A 19,122-nucleotide genomic window follows, 5' to 3' on the forward strand; every position below is an offset into this window, starting at 1 on the left:
GAGTGAAGGAAAGAAGAGGAGGTTCAGATGGAAGGGAAGGCGAAGCAGGGCAAAAAACAGAAGGAAGAGATGGAGGAAGGAGGAAAGAGCTAAGGAAGAAAGAAAAGGAAAAGAACAAAAGGAAGGAGAGGAAGAAAAGGAGGGAGGAAAAAAGAGAGATGGAAGAAGGAAAGAAGAGAGGGAAGAAGAAAGGAAGGGAGAGAGGAAGAAAGGAAGCAAAGGAGCAGGGAAAGATGAAAGTAAGGAATAGAGAGGAAGAAAGAAAGGAAGAGAGAAAGGGAGGAAGACAGAGGAAGGAGGGAAGAGGAAGGGAAAGGAAGAGAGAGAAGAAGGAAAGAAGAGAGAGCAGGAGCGAGGTAGAAATGAAGTAAGGAGTTGGAGGGACGTAAGGTAGGAAGGAAGATAGAAAGGAAGGAAAGGAAGCGAGAGAGAAAGGAAGAAGGGAAGAGAGGGAGGAGGAAACAAGGAAAGAAGCCCGGGAGGAAGGCAGGCAGAAGGAGAAGGGAAGAGAGGAAAGAGGGAAGGAAGTAGAAAAGGGGTGAAGAAAGAAATAAAGAGTGTGTGTGTGTGTGTATATATATATATATATGATAATATGAGAGAGAGAAAGATATGAGAGCAATATGAAAGAGAGGGATTTGTGAGAGAGATGAGAGAATGAGTTATGAGAGCGATATAAGAGGCAGAGAGAACGATATTAACTCCAGTGGGATTGGCGCTCTTTGGTGATGAAGAGTAGTTATTGACAGTTGGCGGGGCGGCTGACAGTTATTCACTGCACACTATGAGACGTTATTGGCAGGAGCGAGGATGATTGGCAGGAATGATAGGAGATCACTGACGACTGTAATTAATCACAAAACAAAACACTTCAGCCCACCCCCTTTGGTCCTGGGGGGACAGCGTGAGCGGTCAATGACTATATTACCTATCAGTTGTCCTTTCGACATGAGAGTCAGAGAGGCTACAAATTACTCACAATTCCTAAACTCTACAAGCATTCTGCAGCTTTCTGTTTTATTACCTTTGTTTGTTGTCAGTGAATAGTGAATGAAAAATTTAGACTTAAAAGACTCGCCCTGATGTCACATCTCAGGGGTTTGTTGCAATGTATCAGTTTAGGTAAATGGTCTGTGAGCTAAACACAACCGCAGACCAATCCAACCTGATATCTTTACACTAATACACTGTAACAAACCTCACAGATGCATTAGCAGGACAAGGTTCAGACACATGGCAGAACAGTATAGAAAATCTAGTTAAATCCTACTGAGAAAGATGTCTCATTGCTCAGCAAGGCAGATTTGCCCTTCAGGAACCTGGAAAAGACCGGTAACAATTTATGTGAGAGCTGTAATGGTGACAGTATGATTTTTCACCCAGCCTTCCTATTATCCTGAATGTTACATCTGACCTAACATGCAGTGACATATGAGAAAGGGATGTATCACTACATAATAAGACTGATTTACCATTCAGAAGCCAGAGAAAGAAGCGTAACAACTACTGTAATAGCTTTCCTAGAGTCCTGAATATCAAATGAGCCCTGACATGCAGCGATAGGCTTCGCTTACACTAGCATTTCTTCAACTGATCCAGTTTTATTAAAAACGGAAATCAGAAAAGAGAAGTGAAAAACTTGTGCTGGTGGCACCTCTTTAATGAATGTGGCTCAGTGGTTAAACTGGTGCTGGTGGTACCTCTTTAATGAATGTGGCTCAGTGGTTAGCACTGCTGCCTTGCCATGCTGGAGGTTCTAGGTTCAAATCTCATCAATCAGCTTTGGAAAAACTCCATCCAGACATCAGATTTGAACCTACAATTGAGTAACCATACCTGTTCTTACTTTTTCTTCTTCTCTGGAGGTAAAAAACAAGAAACACAAGGAGAACATACAAACTCCATGCAGATGTTGCCATTGGTCAAATTTGAACCTAGGACCCCAGCAAAACAAGGCAACAGCGCTAATTACTAAGCCATCGTGCTTTTATTTATTTTCCTTCTTTCTTCACCTCTAGAGGAGAAGGAGAAGAAGAAAGTGAAGGGGAAGGAGGAGAATAAGATCTTCTCCTCCAGAGAAGGAAGAAGTCCTAGGTTCATGTCTGACTATGGACAACATCTGCATGGTGGTTGCATGTTCTCATTGTTCTTGAGCATAGTGGCTCAGTCAGTAGTACCGAATTGTAGGTCCAAATCTGACATCTGTATTGGCTTTTTCTGTTCTCTTTGTGCTTATCCTTATCTTTCTGTGGCAATAAAAGAACAAGCATGGTGGCTCAGTGGTTAGCATGACTGAACTACAGCACTGGAGTTGTAGATTCCCATCAGACCAAGGGTGATGGCTGTATAGAGTTTTCCAAATTTGATGTTGCCCTTGAGATTTGAACCTCAGACCCCAGCATTGCACGATAGCCATGCTAACCACTGAGCCACATTCATTTAAGTTATCACACCATCAATCCCATCACACTCAAGTGAAAATCACATTTTTAAAAGCACAATATAAGTCTAAGTTTCTCTGACCAATATCATGGTTGCCCGTGTAAATACAGCCTGCGGGTGCATTTGCCGATTTTATAACATGAGTTTCGTGCGTTGCAGTAAACACAAAATTCGAATGATTTATCATTCAGAAACCCAGGAAAGGTGGATATCAGCCATTGCTGGAACTTTGATAGAGGCTTTTTCACCCAGCTTTCCTATAGTACTGAATGACAAATCCATCCAAATAATAAACAGTATAAGAACAGCAGATATATTACTGCACAATAAGACAGATTAACCATTCAGGAATCTAGGAAAGATGAATAAAAACCTCTATAGATGCTGTAATTGCAACAGTATGGTTGTCACTCAGCTTTCCTATAGTCCTGATTGCCAAACCTGCTCTGTCATACAGTGATATATGAACAGCGGGTGCATTACAGGCAGGTTTGTCATTCAGAACTATAAGAATGCTGGGTAACAACGGCTTTAAAGTTTTTACCCAGCTTTCCTGTAGTGGGAAACTTGCCCCTACATGCGTCATATAGAAACAGCAGATGTATTAGTGCATAAAAAGACTGAATTGCCATTCAGGAATCTAAAAAAGATGGATAACATCCTCTGTAGATGCTGAAATAGCAACAGTATGGGTTTCACTCAGCTTTCCTGTAGCCGTGAATGGCAAACGTGCCCTGACATGCAATGACATATGAACAGCGGATGCTTTACAGGCAGGTTTGCCATTCAGAACTATAAGAAACCCAGCTTTCCTGCAGTCCTGAATGTTGGAGCTGCTTTGATATGAAGTGATATTTGAACAGCGGATGTATCAAAGACAGAGCTGCCTTTCAGGACTATAAGAAAGCTGGGTGATAATTGTTGAGTTGAAAGGGACCGCCATGGGCAGCTGGTCCAACTCCCTGCTCAATGCAGAAAACTTTTGCAGGATCCATATTGCCAACCCTGTGGTCACCCAGCTTTCCCAAAAACAGATATGGCTGAATGGAAGTGGAAGAAAATGTTAAACTGTAAACGATCTGGTTCCCGACGTTTTATTGTCAATTCTGTTTTCCGCGTGTCAATATTCTCCGCGGATTATCTGCAATGTAAACTCCGATTAAACTTTATGGATCGGATTTCAGCTCATGTCAAACAACCCTAAACATAATGTCACTGGGGGTCCGGGGGGGATTTACTGAGCTGCCACTAACGCTGACGTCCTGAGACAGACAGAGGCCTGGGAGCAGATATTGAGCGAGGCGGGAGGCCTACAAAACCTTGCATCTCTCTCAGGAGCTTAATTCCATCCATAGACAGTTTGACAGTAAGAACATCAGAACCCCCGCACCCCCTCTCCGTGGTATATAATGACACAGACAACTCTACACGGCGCGGCTAATCTCAGGATTATGGGGGGATCATCAACACGCAGCCTCCTAAACGCGTTAGTAAATTCTCCTAGATAATGGAGACGAGACAGAAAGATGAGGAATGATCATGTTACAGCAGGTTAATTTTCTATATCGTTTGCTACAATGTATCGGTGTCAATAAAAGTTTCAACCCCTTAAGGACCAGGGATTTTTCATTTTTTTATTTTCGTTTTTTTTTTTCTTCCCCGCCTTCCAAGAGCCATATCTTTTTAATTTTGCCATCTACATAGCTGTGAGAGTTTGTTTTTTTGTAGGACGCTTTGTATTTTTTTAATGGCACCATTTAATAAACCATATAATGTACAGAAATATGTTAAAATAATTGAAATGGGGGGAAATTTGCATAAAAACAATTGGCTTACTTTGGCGGGGAGGTGGTTAGTTTTGACAGTGTTCACAGTGGCCTATGAACTTTGTTCTATGGCGAGTACAACTACAGTCACACTAAATTTACATAGTTTTTAAAGTTTTTCTATTTTTATAGAGTAAAGAAAACTTTTTCAACAAAAATCGCTTTCCATCACCACATTTTGAGATCCATAACTTTTGTATTTTTTTCATTGATTGACTTGTGTGAGGTCTTGTTTTTTGCGGGATGCTCTGTAGTTTTTATTAGTACGATTTTTGGAAACATTTGTCTTTTTGATCACTTTTGTTTTTACATTTTTCGGGAGCTTGGATAGCAAAGAAAATGTGCAATTCTGGCACTCTATCCTTTTTTTATGTGGTATTTTAATAGTACGGACATTTATGTACACAGCAATACCAAATATATATATATTTTTTTTTTTTTTGATGTTTTATGGATAAAACGAGACAAGGGGATTGTTTTTTACTTTTAATATTTTTTTCTACTGTTAAAAAAATTACCGTAATTATTGTTTTTTTTTTTAAAGTTCCGACAGGGGACTTGAACTTGCAATTATGTAATCGCTTGTCCTAAATACTGCAATATTACAGTATTGCAGTATATAGTGTTTTTTTAATGCTGCCCATGAAGCCTTGCCACAAGCAGAGCCAGAGATGAGCGAACGTACTCGTTTAGGGCTATTTCGCAATCAAGCATCGCTTTTTTTGAGTAACTGCCTACTCGGGTGAAAAGATTCGGGGGGCGCCGGGGGTGAGCGGGGGGTTGCGGAGGGGAGTGGGGGGGGGGGGGGGGAGAGAGAGCAGACTTTGCACTGAAAAGCCCACAAGTAAACACCTTCGAGCTTATTCACAGGGATGATTTTAACGTCCGAGTACTGGCCGAATTTGATACTCAGGCTGTATTGACAATGGCGATTGCAATGCGTAAAAATCAGTCTGTTTTTTCGTGAGACTTTATTGCGCTTTTCATGTGTTTTTATGATTTTCACGCACAATTTTCATCCATTTTGTATTTTTTTTTCACACGTGTAAAAAAAACCCAACATGGTCCCCATGATTACATTTATTGAAAACCAATCGCACTCACGTCATGCGAAAGTGCGAAAGTCAGATCAAAATAAGACATACTGGATTGTTTTTCTTGAACTGTCCTTCTAAGTTAAAAAAATGCTCATGTGACCACCGCCATTTAAATCAGTGAGTTATATGTCTTTTTTCCGATCTTTGTTCCAAAAAACACACAGAAAAATCACGCGCATGAATACAGCTTGAAAGAACTCCAACCTATTAAACTAAATGTGTGCATTCACATATGGCATTTGTTTTTTCAGGGACCAATATTGCATGCAAAAAAAGCGCAGTATTTCCTATTCTGGTGCGATTATTAAACTCGAATCACCCACTGAAGTCAATGAGGTCCTTAGAAAAAAAAACAAGTATACTCACATGCCATGCGAGCGCATTCGTTTTTTTTTTTTTTCAAGCACCCATTGACTTCAATGGGAGATTTTCTTAAATTAAATTATTTTTATTGAATCTGTTTTGTCATTTTTTTAAACAAGTGAACATATACAACCCCCCAGCACAATACACCCCCTCCCCCAGGTCTCTCATGTATTCATCTTGCATACCATCCAAAGCCACTAAAAGGATATTGATTCATAAAGTCCAAAGTAGAGGGTCATGTAATCATAATACATTACCGGGATTAGAACAGTTTAGGGTGCTTTCACATTTGCGTTGGGGATTCTGCTTTCTTGGAAAGGAAAGGGCAGAGGCGTAATTTAAAGCTCCTGGGCCCCAATGCAAAATGTGTAGCAGGGCCCCTAATTAGAACGTTTTATTAATAGTATTGGGCTCCATATATGGAGAAGAGAGGCCTTATGGGCCCCCTAAAGCTCCTGGGCCCGGGTGCGACCGCATCCCCTGCACCCACTATAGTTACGCCCCTGGGAAAGGGGAAGCCCTACATGCAGCACTTTTTCTTCTGGATCCGCGATGGAACCTCCGATGTAGATGCAAAATCACCCTTAGGTTCCCTCACAAATAATGAACGCGGCAAAGCGCCGCAATTTAAATCGCTGCGCTTTGCCAAGCTTTACCTTCGTTTTCGGCTGCAGTGATGTTGCTGCCGACGCCGGATCTTAGAACTGCTCATCATTGATGAAAAGTGCTAAACGCCCAAAAATAGAACAGACTCCGCGATCGAGCGGCTGGGTGACAGGCTCCATTGAAAACAATGGGAGCCTCTGACAGTGTTCAGCGCAGCGCTAAACGCTGAGAAAATGTCTATGTGAGGGAGGCCTTAGGGTGAATGCCCACAGGTGGATTTGAAATGCGGAATTCGGAGCGGGCAACCGCCTCTGGATTCTGCGGAAAATATCACCCACACCAAGTGATTCTTGATGGAAACTAACAACAGTCTCCGCTCGCGGATGAAAAACCACAGCATGCTCCATTTTCCTGAAATATTCCGCAGGGACGGCTTCCATTGAAGTCAATGGAAGCCGCCTGACCCGTGGCCCATCCACAGTGTCAATTGCGGAGGGGCCGCGGATTCCGTGGGAAAAGCAGGAGTTAAAAAAAAACGAACTGTACTGTGTATGTCGAACAGCGAACCATGCGGACCATCCACAGTACAGAAAGAAGGAAAAGAAAGCAGGTATGCACGGGCGCCACTGCTGCCAGGATCAGGTTCCACTGCGGGATTCCACATGCAAAATCCAACCCACCAGTGTGCATGCGGCCTTATAATTTGCACTTACATCCCCACCATATTCATTTCTGGAAGTAAGACATTTTCTCTATATTGATTACCCCCCAAAAACCCCATTTTCCCTGTAGTAGTTTAGAGATCAACCCATTGGGATATTACTGAGCCATATTTTCTTATATTTATGACTAGAGATGAGCGAGCATACTCGCTAAGGCAAACTACTCGAGCGAGTAGTGCCTTAGCCGAGTATCTCCCCGCTCATCTCTAAAGATTCGGCTGCCGGGTGGGTGAGCGGTGAGTTGCGGGAGTGAGCGGGGGGGGGGAGAGAGTGAGAGAGAAATCTCCTCTCCGCTTCTCCCCGCTCTCCCCCGCCGCTCCCTGCCCCCCGCCGGCAGCCGAATCTTTACAGACGAGCGGCAGGTACTCGAATAAGGCACTACTCGCTCGAGTAGTTTGCCTTAGCGAGCATGCTCGCTCATCTCTATTTATGACCTGTTTTAAGTTTGATATACCCCTTTTTCCTTTAACTTTGTGTCTGAACTCTCACATTGTGGGGAGGGGGCCCCATCAGCCACTGCTGCGCTGTCAGTCTTGCTATGGCTATCTGTTCTTGTTCTTCCACTGGCAGATCACTGACACATCCAAGGACACAGTCTGAGGCCTTAAACAGAAAACGTGATTTCGTCAGGTTTTGCGGTCATGAAAATCACGGCCGCAAAACTTGACAAAACGAAACCATTAATTAATGTTTTGTTTTGACTAGTGGGATTCTCATGTGATATTACTATGTACGAGAAAAATAGGGTAGGACCTATCTGCCTGATTTTTTTTTATCGCGCACAATAGCACAAAATTTAAAGAGTAAAAAAAGAGAGAAAAATCTTGATTAGTTTCTGTGCAGATATGCTCAATAGCGGGGAGCATATTTGCGCATGCACTCGTCTATTTAAGCCCTAAGAGATTATTCACACGAGCGTATACCTTGTCCGCAGCTAGCAATGGGAGCGGGTAGGGTGGAGCTTAGCTCCAACCCCTTCTGCCCCCTCCCATTGCAAACAGCCAGAGGGGAGGAGAGAGGTAAAGATTCGGTAAGGTGGAGGGAAGGGAATAGACAGCTCAGATGGTAGTGTATAGCGTCCGGCTGTGAAAACGGTGGCCGATATACGCTTCTGTGAATAAGCCCTAATGTGTGAGATCCATATTGACCTTATATACAGTGTTGCTTTTATACATAAAATAGGGGTAAGAGATTTCCCTCTACATATGCGCTGTGAAACCCAAACCGCAGGATTGAGACACACGATGTGGCGTTGTCCAAAATTAAATAGACACTTGATTAAGGTGCACTCCCTGATCAACACTGCATATAAGGTCAATCTAGATCCCTATGGCAGTTTTGGAGCACCTTTCATTTTTTTCACGCGCGTGAAGAACAGGTTGCACCCGGATGACACTCATGTGTTAAAAACACAAAAACTGATACATTCGCAGTAAAATCAGTCAGTTTTTCAATAACCAAAATCACACTCACCTGTGTGCTACAATTTTTCTCGGCGTCTATTTTCTAGGTTAGTCTGTAAATAGGAGAGCGCATAGCTTTGCAGAGGAGCTGTGTACACAAAACGGTAGGAGACGAAACTGTGATACTGTGCCTCAAAATTCCTCAATGTTGATCTGTTATCAGTGACTCCTTTTTTTATTATAAATTCTTTATTTGTAAATTTTTCGGTTTGGTACAGAAAAGAAAAGGGGAAGTAACGTATCAGGTTGACAAAGCGGGGACACATGAATTGCCCCTTCGGGTTACTGCACTAATCCTTTTATAAGCCACTTACAATTACGTCAGGACCAACTATTCTGCTTCCGATCTATACGGGGCACTAAAGTTACAGTCACAATCAGGATATAAAATATATGGTCCAAAGGCACATCTACTGTGAGAGGGTGAACGAAGCACTTCACACTCCCCCACATACATACATGGTGGCCATTGCCCTTCCGTTGGGTTGGAGCTTCAATCTGTCAGTGGTGCCACCTGGACATGGAGAAAAAAAGAGGCGCTGTGAGTGCTGGGTGGAAGTTCCATCCTGCCAGCATAATCACTGGGGAAGACAACAAGACCCCCGTCCGTCACCACCGCACCATCACATACCATTCACCTTGGCATAGTCCGTAGGATGGTGCAAGCAGTGGCAGGCGGGGTTCAGGAGCAGAACTCTCCAGGGACTGTTATGGATTCTGTTAAGTTGCTGAGGACAGCAACCAATAAAGAAGGTGGGGTCCACGCGGGGCGGAATTGCCACGGAATTTCCATGTGGACCCTCGGCACAGAAATTGCGAGGCATTTATAGTAGCAGCAAAGTGGATGAGATTAACCCTCACAAAACCAGTGCGGAAATTGACTTGCGGTGTGGAATTCAATTCTGGAAAATGTCAATTTTATCACTGTCTCTGCTGTGGACATTGCGCTGGAAATCAGCCCCGTGTGGACCCAGCCTAAGAGGGTGAAGGGAGCACTTCCCACTCCTCAAATTTCCCTACATACATAGTGCCCCGGCACCTCCCTTTGGGTCCTGGGCACTAGCCCTGTCCAGCCATCAGTGGTGCAACCAGGACAAGGAGTGGAGAAGAGGCGCTATGAGTGCTGGTGTAAGCCCCCCAGCCAGCACAGCGGCCAGGGGAGAGAAGGAAACTGGGCGCTGCTAGTGCCAAGAGAGTGGCTCCACCCTCAGCCGTCACCGCTACCCCATCACATGCCATCCACCTGTTTCACTACCACATACACTGCTGCCATAAACAGTCATTACATCATAATAAAACATGTACAATGTTATACTGATACATATATAGACCAATTACAACTCTGTTCCCTCATCTGTACCTGGGAAATCTGGGTGACAACCAGTATGGTCTCTAGTGATGTTCCCATAGAAATTTCACAAACCTGAAGAGCAAATCTGCCAAATTGTGAAGCATGGTAATGCTTGTTGAATAAGCAGGTAGAATTACCATTCAGGGGTCTGGGAAAGCTGGATGACAATGAATATGGTCTCCAGTAATAGCTTCCATAGAGATATCAACCAGATATCCAAAATCTGAATAGCAAATCTGTCTAATTTTGCATCCATTTAGGAATAATCCATGCATAACTAGGCAGATTTACCATTCAGGCACCTGGGAAAGCTGAATGACAATCAATGTGGGAGGTCTAATGATTGCTGTAATGGCTGTCACCCAGCTTTCCCATAATCCCAAGAACTCCCACTGACTCTAGGGTTTTTGTTGTTACAGGGAAAACAGCTACAAAAAGCGAGGACCCTATAACTGTCAGGGCCCATCAGTGCTCATGAGCTGCCACTTGTCAGGTCACAGAGGTTACTGAGGTTGTGACCTCCTTGTTGGGTCTAATAGGGGACTCTATCCAAAATAACAACTGTCCTAAGCACAAGTCAGAGGTCACCCCCATCACCTAATCATGTTCTGCTAAGGTCTTCTACTACAGTCTATGGACTAAAGTCGCAGCACAAATAAAACCTTCCTGCTGACTGATCCTAATATCCAGAAGACAAGGTGTTAACCATCAGTGGCACCTGGGACCAGCAGTGCACACCAGGGACCGGACCATTTTTATGATAAAGGAACCAAGATCAAGACTGTCCACTTCCTCTGGGACCTAATTTATAGCCATCAAATGTTCTGTAGTTACAACCAAATTTGTATCACAAATGACAGATGTAATCTCCCTCCACTACAAATATTCTCCTATGTTTGAGTCTCTGACACAGAATACAGACTGTTCTATATAGTACTTATATAGCGGACAGTATTATAGCAGTTATATTCTTGTACATAGGAGGCAGTATTATAGTAGTTATATTCTTGTACATGGGAGGCAGTATTATAGTAGTTATATTCTTGTACATAGGGGAGCAGTATTATAGTAGTTATATTCTTGTACATAGGGGGCAGTATTATAGTAGTTATATTCTTGTACATAGGGGACAGTATTATAGTAGTTATATTCTTGTACATAGGGGGCAGTATTATAGTAGTTATATTCTTGTACATAGGGGGCAGTATTATAGTAGTTATATTCTTGTACATAGGGGGCAGTATTATAGTAGATATATTCTTGTACATAGGGGCCAGTATTATAGTAGTTATATTCTTGTACATAGGGGCCAGTATTATAGTAGTTATATTCTTGAACATAGGGAGCAGTATTATAGTAGTTATATTCTTGTACATAGGGGGCAGTATTATAGTAGTTATATACTTGTACATAGGAGGCAGTATTATAGTAGTTATATTCTTGTACATAGGGGGGCAGTATTATAGTAGTTATATTCTTGTACACAGGGGCAGTATTATAGTAGTTATATTCTTGTACATGGGGGGCAGTATTATAGTAGTTATATTCTTGTACATAGGAGGCAGTAGTATAGTAGTTATATTCTTGTCCATAGGAGGCAGTATTATAGTAGTTATATTCTTGTACATAGGGGCAGTATTATAGTAGTTATATTCTTGTACACAGGGGGCAGTATTATAGTAGTTATATTCTTGTACATAGGGGCCAGTATTATAGTAGTTATATTCTTGAACATAGGGAGCAGTATTATAGTAGTTATATTCTTGTACACAGGGGGCAGTGTTATAGTAGTTATATTCCTGTACATAGGAGCAGTATTATAGTAGTTATATTCTTGTACATAGGGGGCAGTATTATAGTAGTTATATTCTTGTACATAGGGGGCAGTATAATAGTAGTTATATTATTGTACATAGGAGCAGTGTTATAGTAGTTATATTCCTGTACATAGGAGCAGTATTATAGTAGTTATATCCTTGTACATAGGTGTCAGTATTATAGGAGTTATATTCTTGTACATAAGAGGCAGTAGTATAGTAGTTATATTCTTGTACATAGGGGGCAGTATTATAGTAGTTATATTCTTGTACATAGGAGCAGTATTATAGTAGTTATATTCTTGTACATAGGAGGCAGTATTATAGTAGTTATATTCTTGAACATGGTGGGCAGTATTATAATAGTTATATCCTTGTACATAGGGTGCAGTATTATAGTTGCTATATTCTTGTACATAGGGGGCAGAATTTATAGTAGTTATATTCTTGTACATAGGGAGCAGTATTATGTAGTTATATTCCTGTACATAGGGGGCAGTATTATAGTAGTTATATTCTTGTACACAGGAGGCAGTATTATAGTAGTTATATTCTTGTATGTAGGGGGCAGTATTATAGTAGTTATATTATTGTATGTAGGGTGCAGTTTTATAGTAGTTATATTATTGTACATAGTAGCAGTATTGTAGTAGTTATATTCTTGTACATAGTAGCAGTATTGTAGTAGTTATATTCTTGTAGGTAGGGGGCAGTGTTATAGTAGTTATATTATTGTACATAGGAGCAGTATTATAGTAGTTATATTCTTGTACATAGGTGGCAGTATTATAGTAGTTATATTCTTGTACATAGAGGCAATATTATAGTAGTTATATTCTTGTACATAGGGGGCAGTATTATAGTAGTTATATTCTTGTACATAGGAGACAGTATTATAGTAGTTATATTCTTGTACATAGGGGCAGTATTATAGTAGTTATATTCCTGTACATAGGTGTCAGTATTATAGTAGTTATATCCTTGTACATAGGTGTCAGTATTATAGTAGTTATATTCTTGTACATAGAGGGCTGTATTATAGTAGTTATATTGTTGTACATAAGGGGCAGTATTATAGTAGTTATATTCTTGAACATGGTGGGCAGTATTATAGTAGTTATATCCTTGTACATAGGGGGCAGTATTATAGTTGCTATATTCTTGTACATAGGGGGCAGAATTTATAGTAGTTATATTCTTGTACACAGGAGGCAGTATTATAGTAGTTATATTCTTGTATGTAGGGGGCAGTATTATAGTAGTTATATTATTGTATGTTGGGTGCAGTATTATAGTAGTTATATTATTGTACATAGTAGAAGTATTGTAGTAGTTATATTCTTGTACATAGTAGCAGTATTGTAGTAGTTATATTCTTGTATGTAGGGGGCAGTATTATAGTAGTTATATTATTGTACATAGGAGCAGTATTATAGTAGTTATATTCTTGTACATAGTAGCAGTATTGTAGTAGTTATATTCTTGTAGGTAAGGGGCAGTGTTATAGTAGTTATATTATTGTACATAGGAGCAGTATTATAGTAGTTATATTCTTGTACATAGGGGGCAGTATTATAGTAGTTATATTCTTGTACATAGGGGGCAGTATTATAGTAGTTATATTCTTGTACATAGGGGGGCAGTATTATAGTAGTTATATTCTTGTACATAGGAGCAGTATTATAGTAGTTATATTCTTGTACATAGGGGGGCAGTATTATAGTAGTTATATTTTTGTACATAGGGAGCAGTATTATAGTAGTTATATTCTTGTACACATGAGGCAGTATTATAGTAGTTATATTCTTGTACATATGAGGCAGTATTATAGTAGTTATATTCTTGTACATAGGAGCAGCATTATAGTAGTTATATTCTTGTACATAGGGGGGCAGTATTATAGTAGTTATATTCTTGTACATAGGAGGCAGTATTATAGTAGTTATATTCTTGTACACAGGGAGCAGTATTATAGTAGTTATATTCTTGTACATTGGAACAGTATTATAGTAGTTATATTCTTGTACATAGGGAGCAGTATTATAGTAGTTATATTCTTGTACATAGGAGGCAGTACTATAGCAGTTATATTCTTGTACATAGGGGGTAGTATTATCGTAGTTATCTTCTTGTACATAGGGGGCAGTATTATAGTAGTTATATTCATGTATATAAAGGGCAGTATCACTGTAGTTAAATTCTTGTACATAGGAGCAATATCATAGTGGTTAAATTCTTCTTTATAGGGGGCAGTATAATAGCATATTGTTCTACATAGGGGAGCAGTATGATAATAGTTATATTTTTGCATATGGGGTCTTCTCCCTATCTTTGTCGCTGAGAGGTCCAACGAAATTTTACTATTTGATAAAAATATTCTTGTCAACTAAAATGGCTGCTAACAAAACAGCATACCTTTAACTACACAAAAATAAGATGTATATTGCCCCTTTAATACAAGCAGAAACCATTTGTAACCTGCACAACAAAACTTCTGCTTTTAACCATCCATCTGAGTCTTATGAACACCTATCCAGAACGTTCTGCAGATCCCATAAAACACTGTATTGCTATCACATTTTTGGCAACTGAAAAGTAGGAAATAGTGAAAATCCTGCGATTCGGGTTAAGAAAATGAAACCCAGCTTTTCTGCGGCACAATGACCGTGCAAACGTGCCGCCATTCATATTTGTATCTGTTATTTCTCCAAAAACTGTTTTATTTCTCTTTTTTCAGCCTATAAAGCCGCTTGGCAGGAACACACAGAGGATCAAACAGCCGTAATTATTACAAGACACGGGAAACGTTTCATTCAGCAGACGTTTCAGAGCTGAGGTTTCCCGTCACAATCCATAACAGCTGCTGGAGGAAAGTTAAACCAGAGCTTGGACTGTCACAGAGCATGGGATCTGCCACTTTAAAGGCTTAAAGCGAAGGTTCATTTTTTTTATAATCATGTTGTTTTTAGGCCCAACATTCTGTACTGATTTATGTCTTTATATATACTTCTAGCAGTTAGGGCACTGTTTTCTGAGACATAGCCCCAAATCCCCTCTAAAAATAGAGTATAACAAAATCAAATCCTGTCTGCCTGCAGCCACCACTAGAGGGAGTTCAGATGCTTACTGTGTTAATATTGAGTTTAATGTATAAATAGTATTCAATAAGCTCCTGAGCTCCCTCTAGTGGTGGCTACAGACAAACAGAAGAATATTATCTTTTAAATCTGTGTGTGCCATTTATAATACTGGTGTCTTCCTTTGTAGCAAAGGGGCCTTTTGGTCCCTTTAGGCACTATAGCCTTGTTGCATCTGCTACCTCTGCCCCACAACCCCACCCCATAGCTACCCCTCTGCTTGACAATTGCTGGATGATAGCATATACATGCACTAAAAAATGGTAACCAACCCTCAAAAAAATAGTGTATAAACAAGAATGTTCCCATTCACTGACATAGCACAGAGATCTTAAAAATGGTGAGTGATCAAATACAAAGAGGTACATTTATTACTGGTGATGCAGCAGAATTCTGGTGTAAGTCTCACCTTTTTGGCGCATATCAATTTAGACAGATTTACTATTGATTTGTGTCAAAAGCATGGATGTTCCACCTCTCACTCCACTTTTCGAAAGTGCGTAGAAAAGGGGGTGGGGTGTGAGTGGAATGAAGTTTTTAGGCTGGGTTCACACAGGGCAAATTTGTCGCGGACATTCCATCTGGAATTTCACTGCAGCAAGTCCACCTGCAGCTGCTAATCACGGGATTAGCCAGCCATGTGGACGAGATTTGTCAAAAATCTCGTCCACACGGGACGGCCAATCCATCACAGCAAAGTCGGCAGAAGCCGGCACTGCGGCGCGGATTCCCCAGCCGTACTATGTCTATTTTTTTTTCCGTTGCGGCTGCGCTCCTCTCTATGGGAGTGCTGGCCGCAACGGAAAAGCATGCGGCCAAGCTGCTCCAAAACCCGCGGCAAAGTGCAGCGAGATTTGAAGTAGTACTTTCCCGGCGGAAAGCTCACGTTTTTTTGCTGCGGCAAAGCCGTGAGTTTTCTGCCAGGAATACGTCCCATGTGACCCCAGCCTTAAACAGATTTAAGAATTGACACTTTTTGAAAAGTTGCAAAATATGTTGCGATCTCACTCCAGTAACTCAAAGTGACATAAATTAACATAATGCATCATTTAATAAAATTGTCACATTTTAAACTGGAAAGGGAGGAAGAAGCTGCCGGAGAGGTGGTATCAAAACTCCCCTCCCCCGCCAAAAAAAGCAGAGAAGAAAGTTACAGAACTTTTAAGATTCTCATTAGATACATTTATTTAAACAAAACTGGTTAATCAAGAAGTAGTGGCGTTTTAATCGATATACCTGAAGGATATCTTCTCTATTGTCCCTTCAAAATAATTATCTATCTATCCAATATCTATCCATCACATTATCTATTATTCTAATTGCTACCAGATATCTATCTACCATTCTATCAATCAATCAATCTATCTATCTACCGTATCTATCCATCTATCTATCTATCTATCTATCTATCTATCTATCTATCTCATATCTAGTATCTATCTATCTATCTATCTATCTCATATCTATCTATCTATCTATCTCATATCTATTTATCTATCTATCTATTTCATATCTATCTATCTCATATCTATCTATCTATCTATCTATCTGATATCTGTCTATCTATGCAACTAATATCTATCATTCTACCTAATTAATATCTATCTTATCTATTTATCTAATATCCACCATTCTATCTATGGACCTAATATGTATCTCATCATTTATCTCATTCATCTTTTCATCTTCTAGGTAACTAACTATGTCATATTCATTTTATACCTATCTATGTCTTATCTATCTATTATCTATATATCTATGCAACCATATATTTCATATCTATCTATCTCTCCAATATCTATCACCTTTCCTATCATTCTGTCTTTGTAATATATATCACTCTATCTATCTACCATTCTATCGATCTCATTATATATCTCTCACGGATATCTTCTTCTCTACTGTTACTTTGAAATATCTATCTATAGTATCACATTTTCTATCATTCTTTCTTTGTAATATATATCACTCTTTCTAATATTTACCTCATATCTGTCTCTCTTTCTATCTCATTCATCATATCATTTGTCTGATCTATATATCTATCTAGTATATATTGCTCTATCTCTCTAATATCTATCATTCTACCTGATATCTATCTGATCTAATATCTATCAATCATTCTGTCAATCTATCTAATATGTATGTCATTGTCTATCTTGTTCATCATATCATCTGATAGGTATTTATATCATATCTATCTTATATCTATCAATGTCTTATCTATCTATCTATCCATCCATCCATCCATCCATCTATCTATCTATCTATCTATCTATCTATCTATCTATCTATCTATCTATCTATCCATCTATCCATCTATCTATCTATATATCGCATTATCTAATATCTATCTTTTGCATCATCTATATTCTATCTATCTCAATCCTCCCCACCCCCTAATTCTACAGATCTATTAAGGTGATATAAATGATGAAAACCACATAATGTTACTGTACCTTTATTATGGGGGCACGTAGCTCAATAATACTTATATGGGTGAGGGATTCACATTTTTTAAATAATTGCGTTTTTACTGGATAAAATAGTGCATCACGGGCCACATCATATAAATGGCGCTAACTTTGAGGCTATTGGATGTCACTTTAGCTGGTGCAAAATTGTTAGTGCCATAAATGCTTATATTTCTCAAACTTCTGCTATTGATGCAAAGTTCTCCATGTGACAGGAAGCTGCACTAGCCATTTATAATGATGATGTACACATTATGGAAAATGGTGTCTGGTGGCGCATAATTTAAGTCATGACATTTTCTAATATTCATTGGCACCGCTGTATCAATTTATAGCTTATTTCCTTATACATCAATATAGCAGTGGTCTCTAATATGTCCATAAACTACAGCACCCAACAGTCTGCAAGGAATTGCTGAGAGTTGTAGTTCTACTACAGCTGGAGAGCCACAGGTTGGAGCCCCTTTAACACATCTGATAACTTTACTTACCTGTACCACTCCAGACCTTTGTCATAGCACCTGTCAAAAAAGTGAGGTTCAGCCCCCAGTGCCCTGACATCAGGGTGTATCCTCAGAAATTCCAGCAGGGCCCTGGTGCCCCCTTTCTTTACCCCCACAATGATGGCTTGGGGGAACTTCTTACTCCCAATACCACTGTGCATTGAGATTGCACCAGGGCTGTGGGGCAGTTTGTGGTCCATTGTCCTGTTCCTAGATAATAATGAGTCTACCCATGCCACTGTGCCATCCTTGGCACCGGGTATGGTCTGTGCAGTGCCAAGGCGCAAAGTATCTAAAAGTGCAGCGCCAGGGCGTAACGTGTTCTCCTGCGCTTCTGCAGGGTGCAAAGTGTTCTCCTTGACATCTTCAGAGCGCGGCAGCTCCCCGGCACCGCTGATCGAAGGCTCCACGGAGGCTGAGCGCCCAGGTGCAACCGGCTGCGCAATGCGCAAGGATCCGAAGCTCATCTGCGAGTCACAGCCGCTCAGGCAGTAGAAGAAAAAAGTGAACAAGCAGATCATAGTCAGTAGCAGGGAGACTTTTGGCTGAGCCCTCAGTGACCCCAAATGTCCAGAAACAACCCGAGGCTTTAGGATGCCACATCCCATGAGTGGGGCTGGGGACCAGGGATGGCACACATGGCACAGTGTGATGCCCACAGACCCAGTGACAGTGGACTAATCCTGAGCAGGACTCAACCTGAAGCTCACATTATAAAGTTCCCCAGGAGGCAGTGCAGTAAAGAAGCCACATCATTAGCACCAGGCTGGATAATCCGGGGCTGGCTGGTGCAAAACCGGCGCTATTGTCGGATCCAGGTGAGTGCAGCTCCTGCTGCTGACAGGAGGGGACAAGCAGCTCTGCACATGGACTCACACTGGTATTAGTATTTTCATGTATGGAGGGTGGAGGGAAGTGTCAGGGGCAGTGATCGTGTTTCTGAGCTCTGACAGCCCCTCCTATTAGTTGCGGGAGAAAGCTGCGCCCTCCACCTCTCCAGTCCATCATCATCCTCAGCTACACAGGAGCGCCGGGGTGCAATGTAGTAGACCTGCAGGATGACAGCTCAGGGAGTGGATGAGGGTATAAAGATCACGATCATTCATGTATCTGTTATCACTGTATCATTCATGTATCTACTATGAGCGCTGTATCGTGCATTATCAATGTATCATTTATGTATCGTGCATTATCAATGTATCATTTATGTATCTGTGTTATTATCAATGTATCATTTATGTATCTGTGTTATTATTGAGGTTTCATTTCTGTATCTGTTATTACTTTATCATTTATGTATCTGTGTTATTATCTCTGT

The 19,122-nt window shown here is 40.7% G+C and overlaps 1 protein-coding gene across 1 annotated transcript in view; it reads right to left on the reverse strand.

Moving 5' to 3' along the window:
- The window catches only part of HS3ST6 (heparan sulfate-glucosamine 3-sulfotransferase 6), a 54,407-nt gene extending 35,728 nt beyond the window's left edge, over positions 1-18,679 (reverse strand). Inside the window, exon 1 of the mRNA XM_066576639.1 lies at positions 17,793-18,679. Coding sequence (XP_066432736.1) covers positions 17,793-18,412 — 620 coding nt within the window. The 5' untranslated portion in view covers positions 18,413-18,679. The remainder of the gene's footprint in view (positions 1-17,792) is intronic.
- Between the last annotated feature and the right edge of the window lie 443 nt (positions 18,680-19,122).

The sequence above is a fragment of the Eleutherodactylus coqui genome, chromosome 8 (genome assembly GCF_035609145.1).
Source record: "Eleutherodactylus coqui strain aEleCoq1 chromosome 8, aEleCoq1.hap1, whole genome shotgun sequence".
Classification (NCBI taxonomy): Eukaryota; Metazoa; Chordata; class Amphibia; order Anura; family Eleutherodactylidae; genus Eleutherodactylus; species Eleutherodactylus coqui.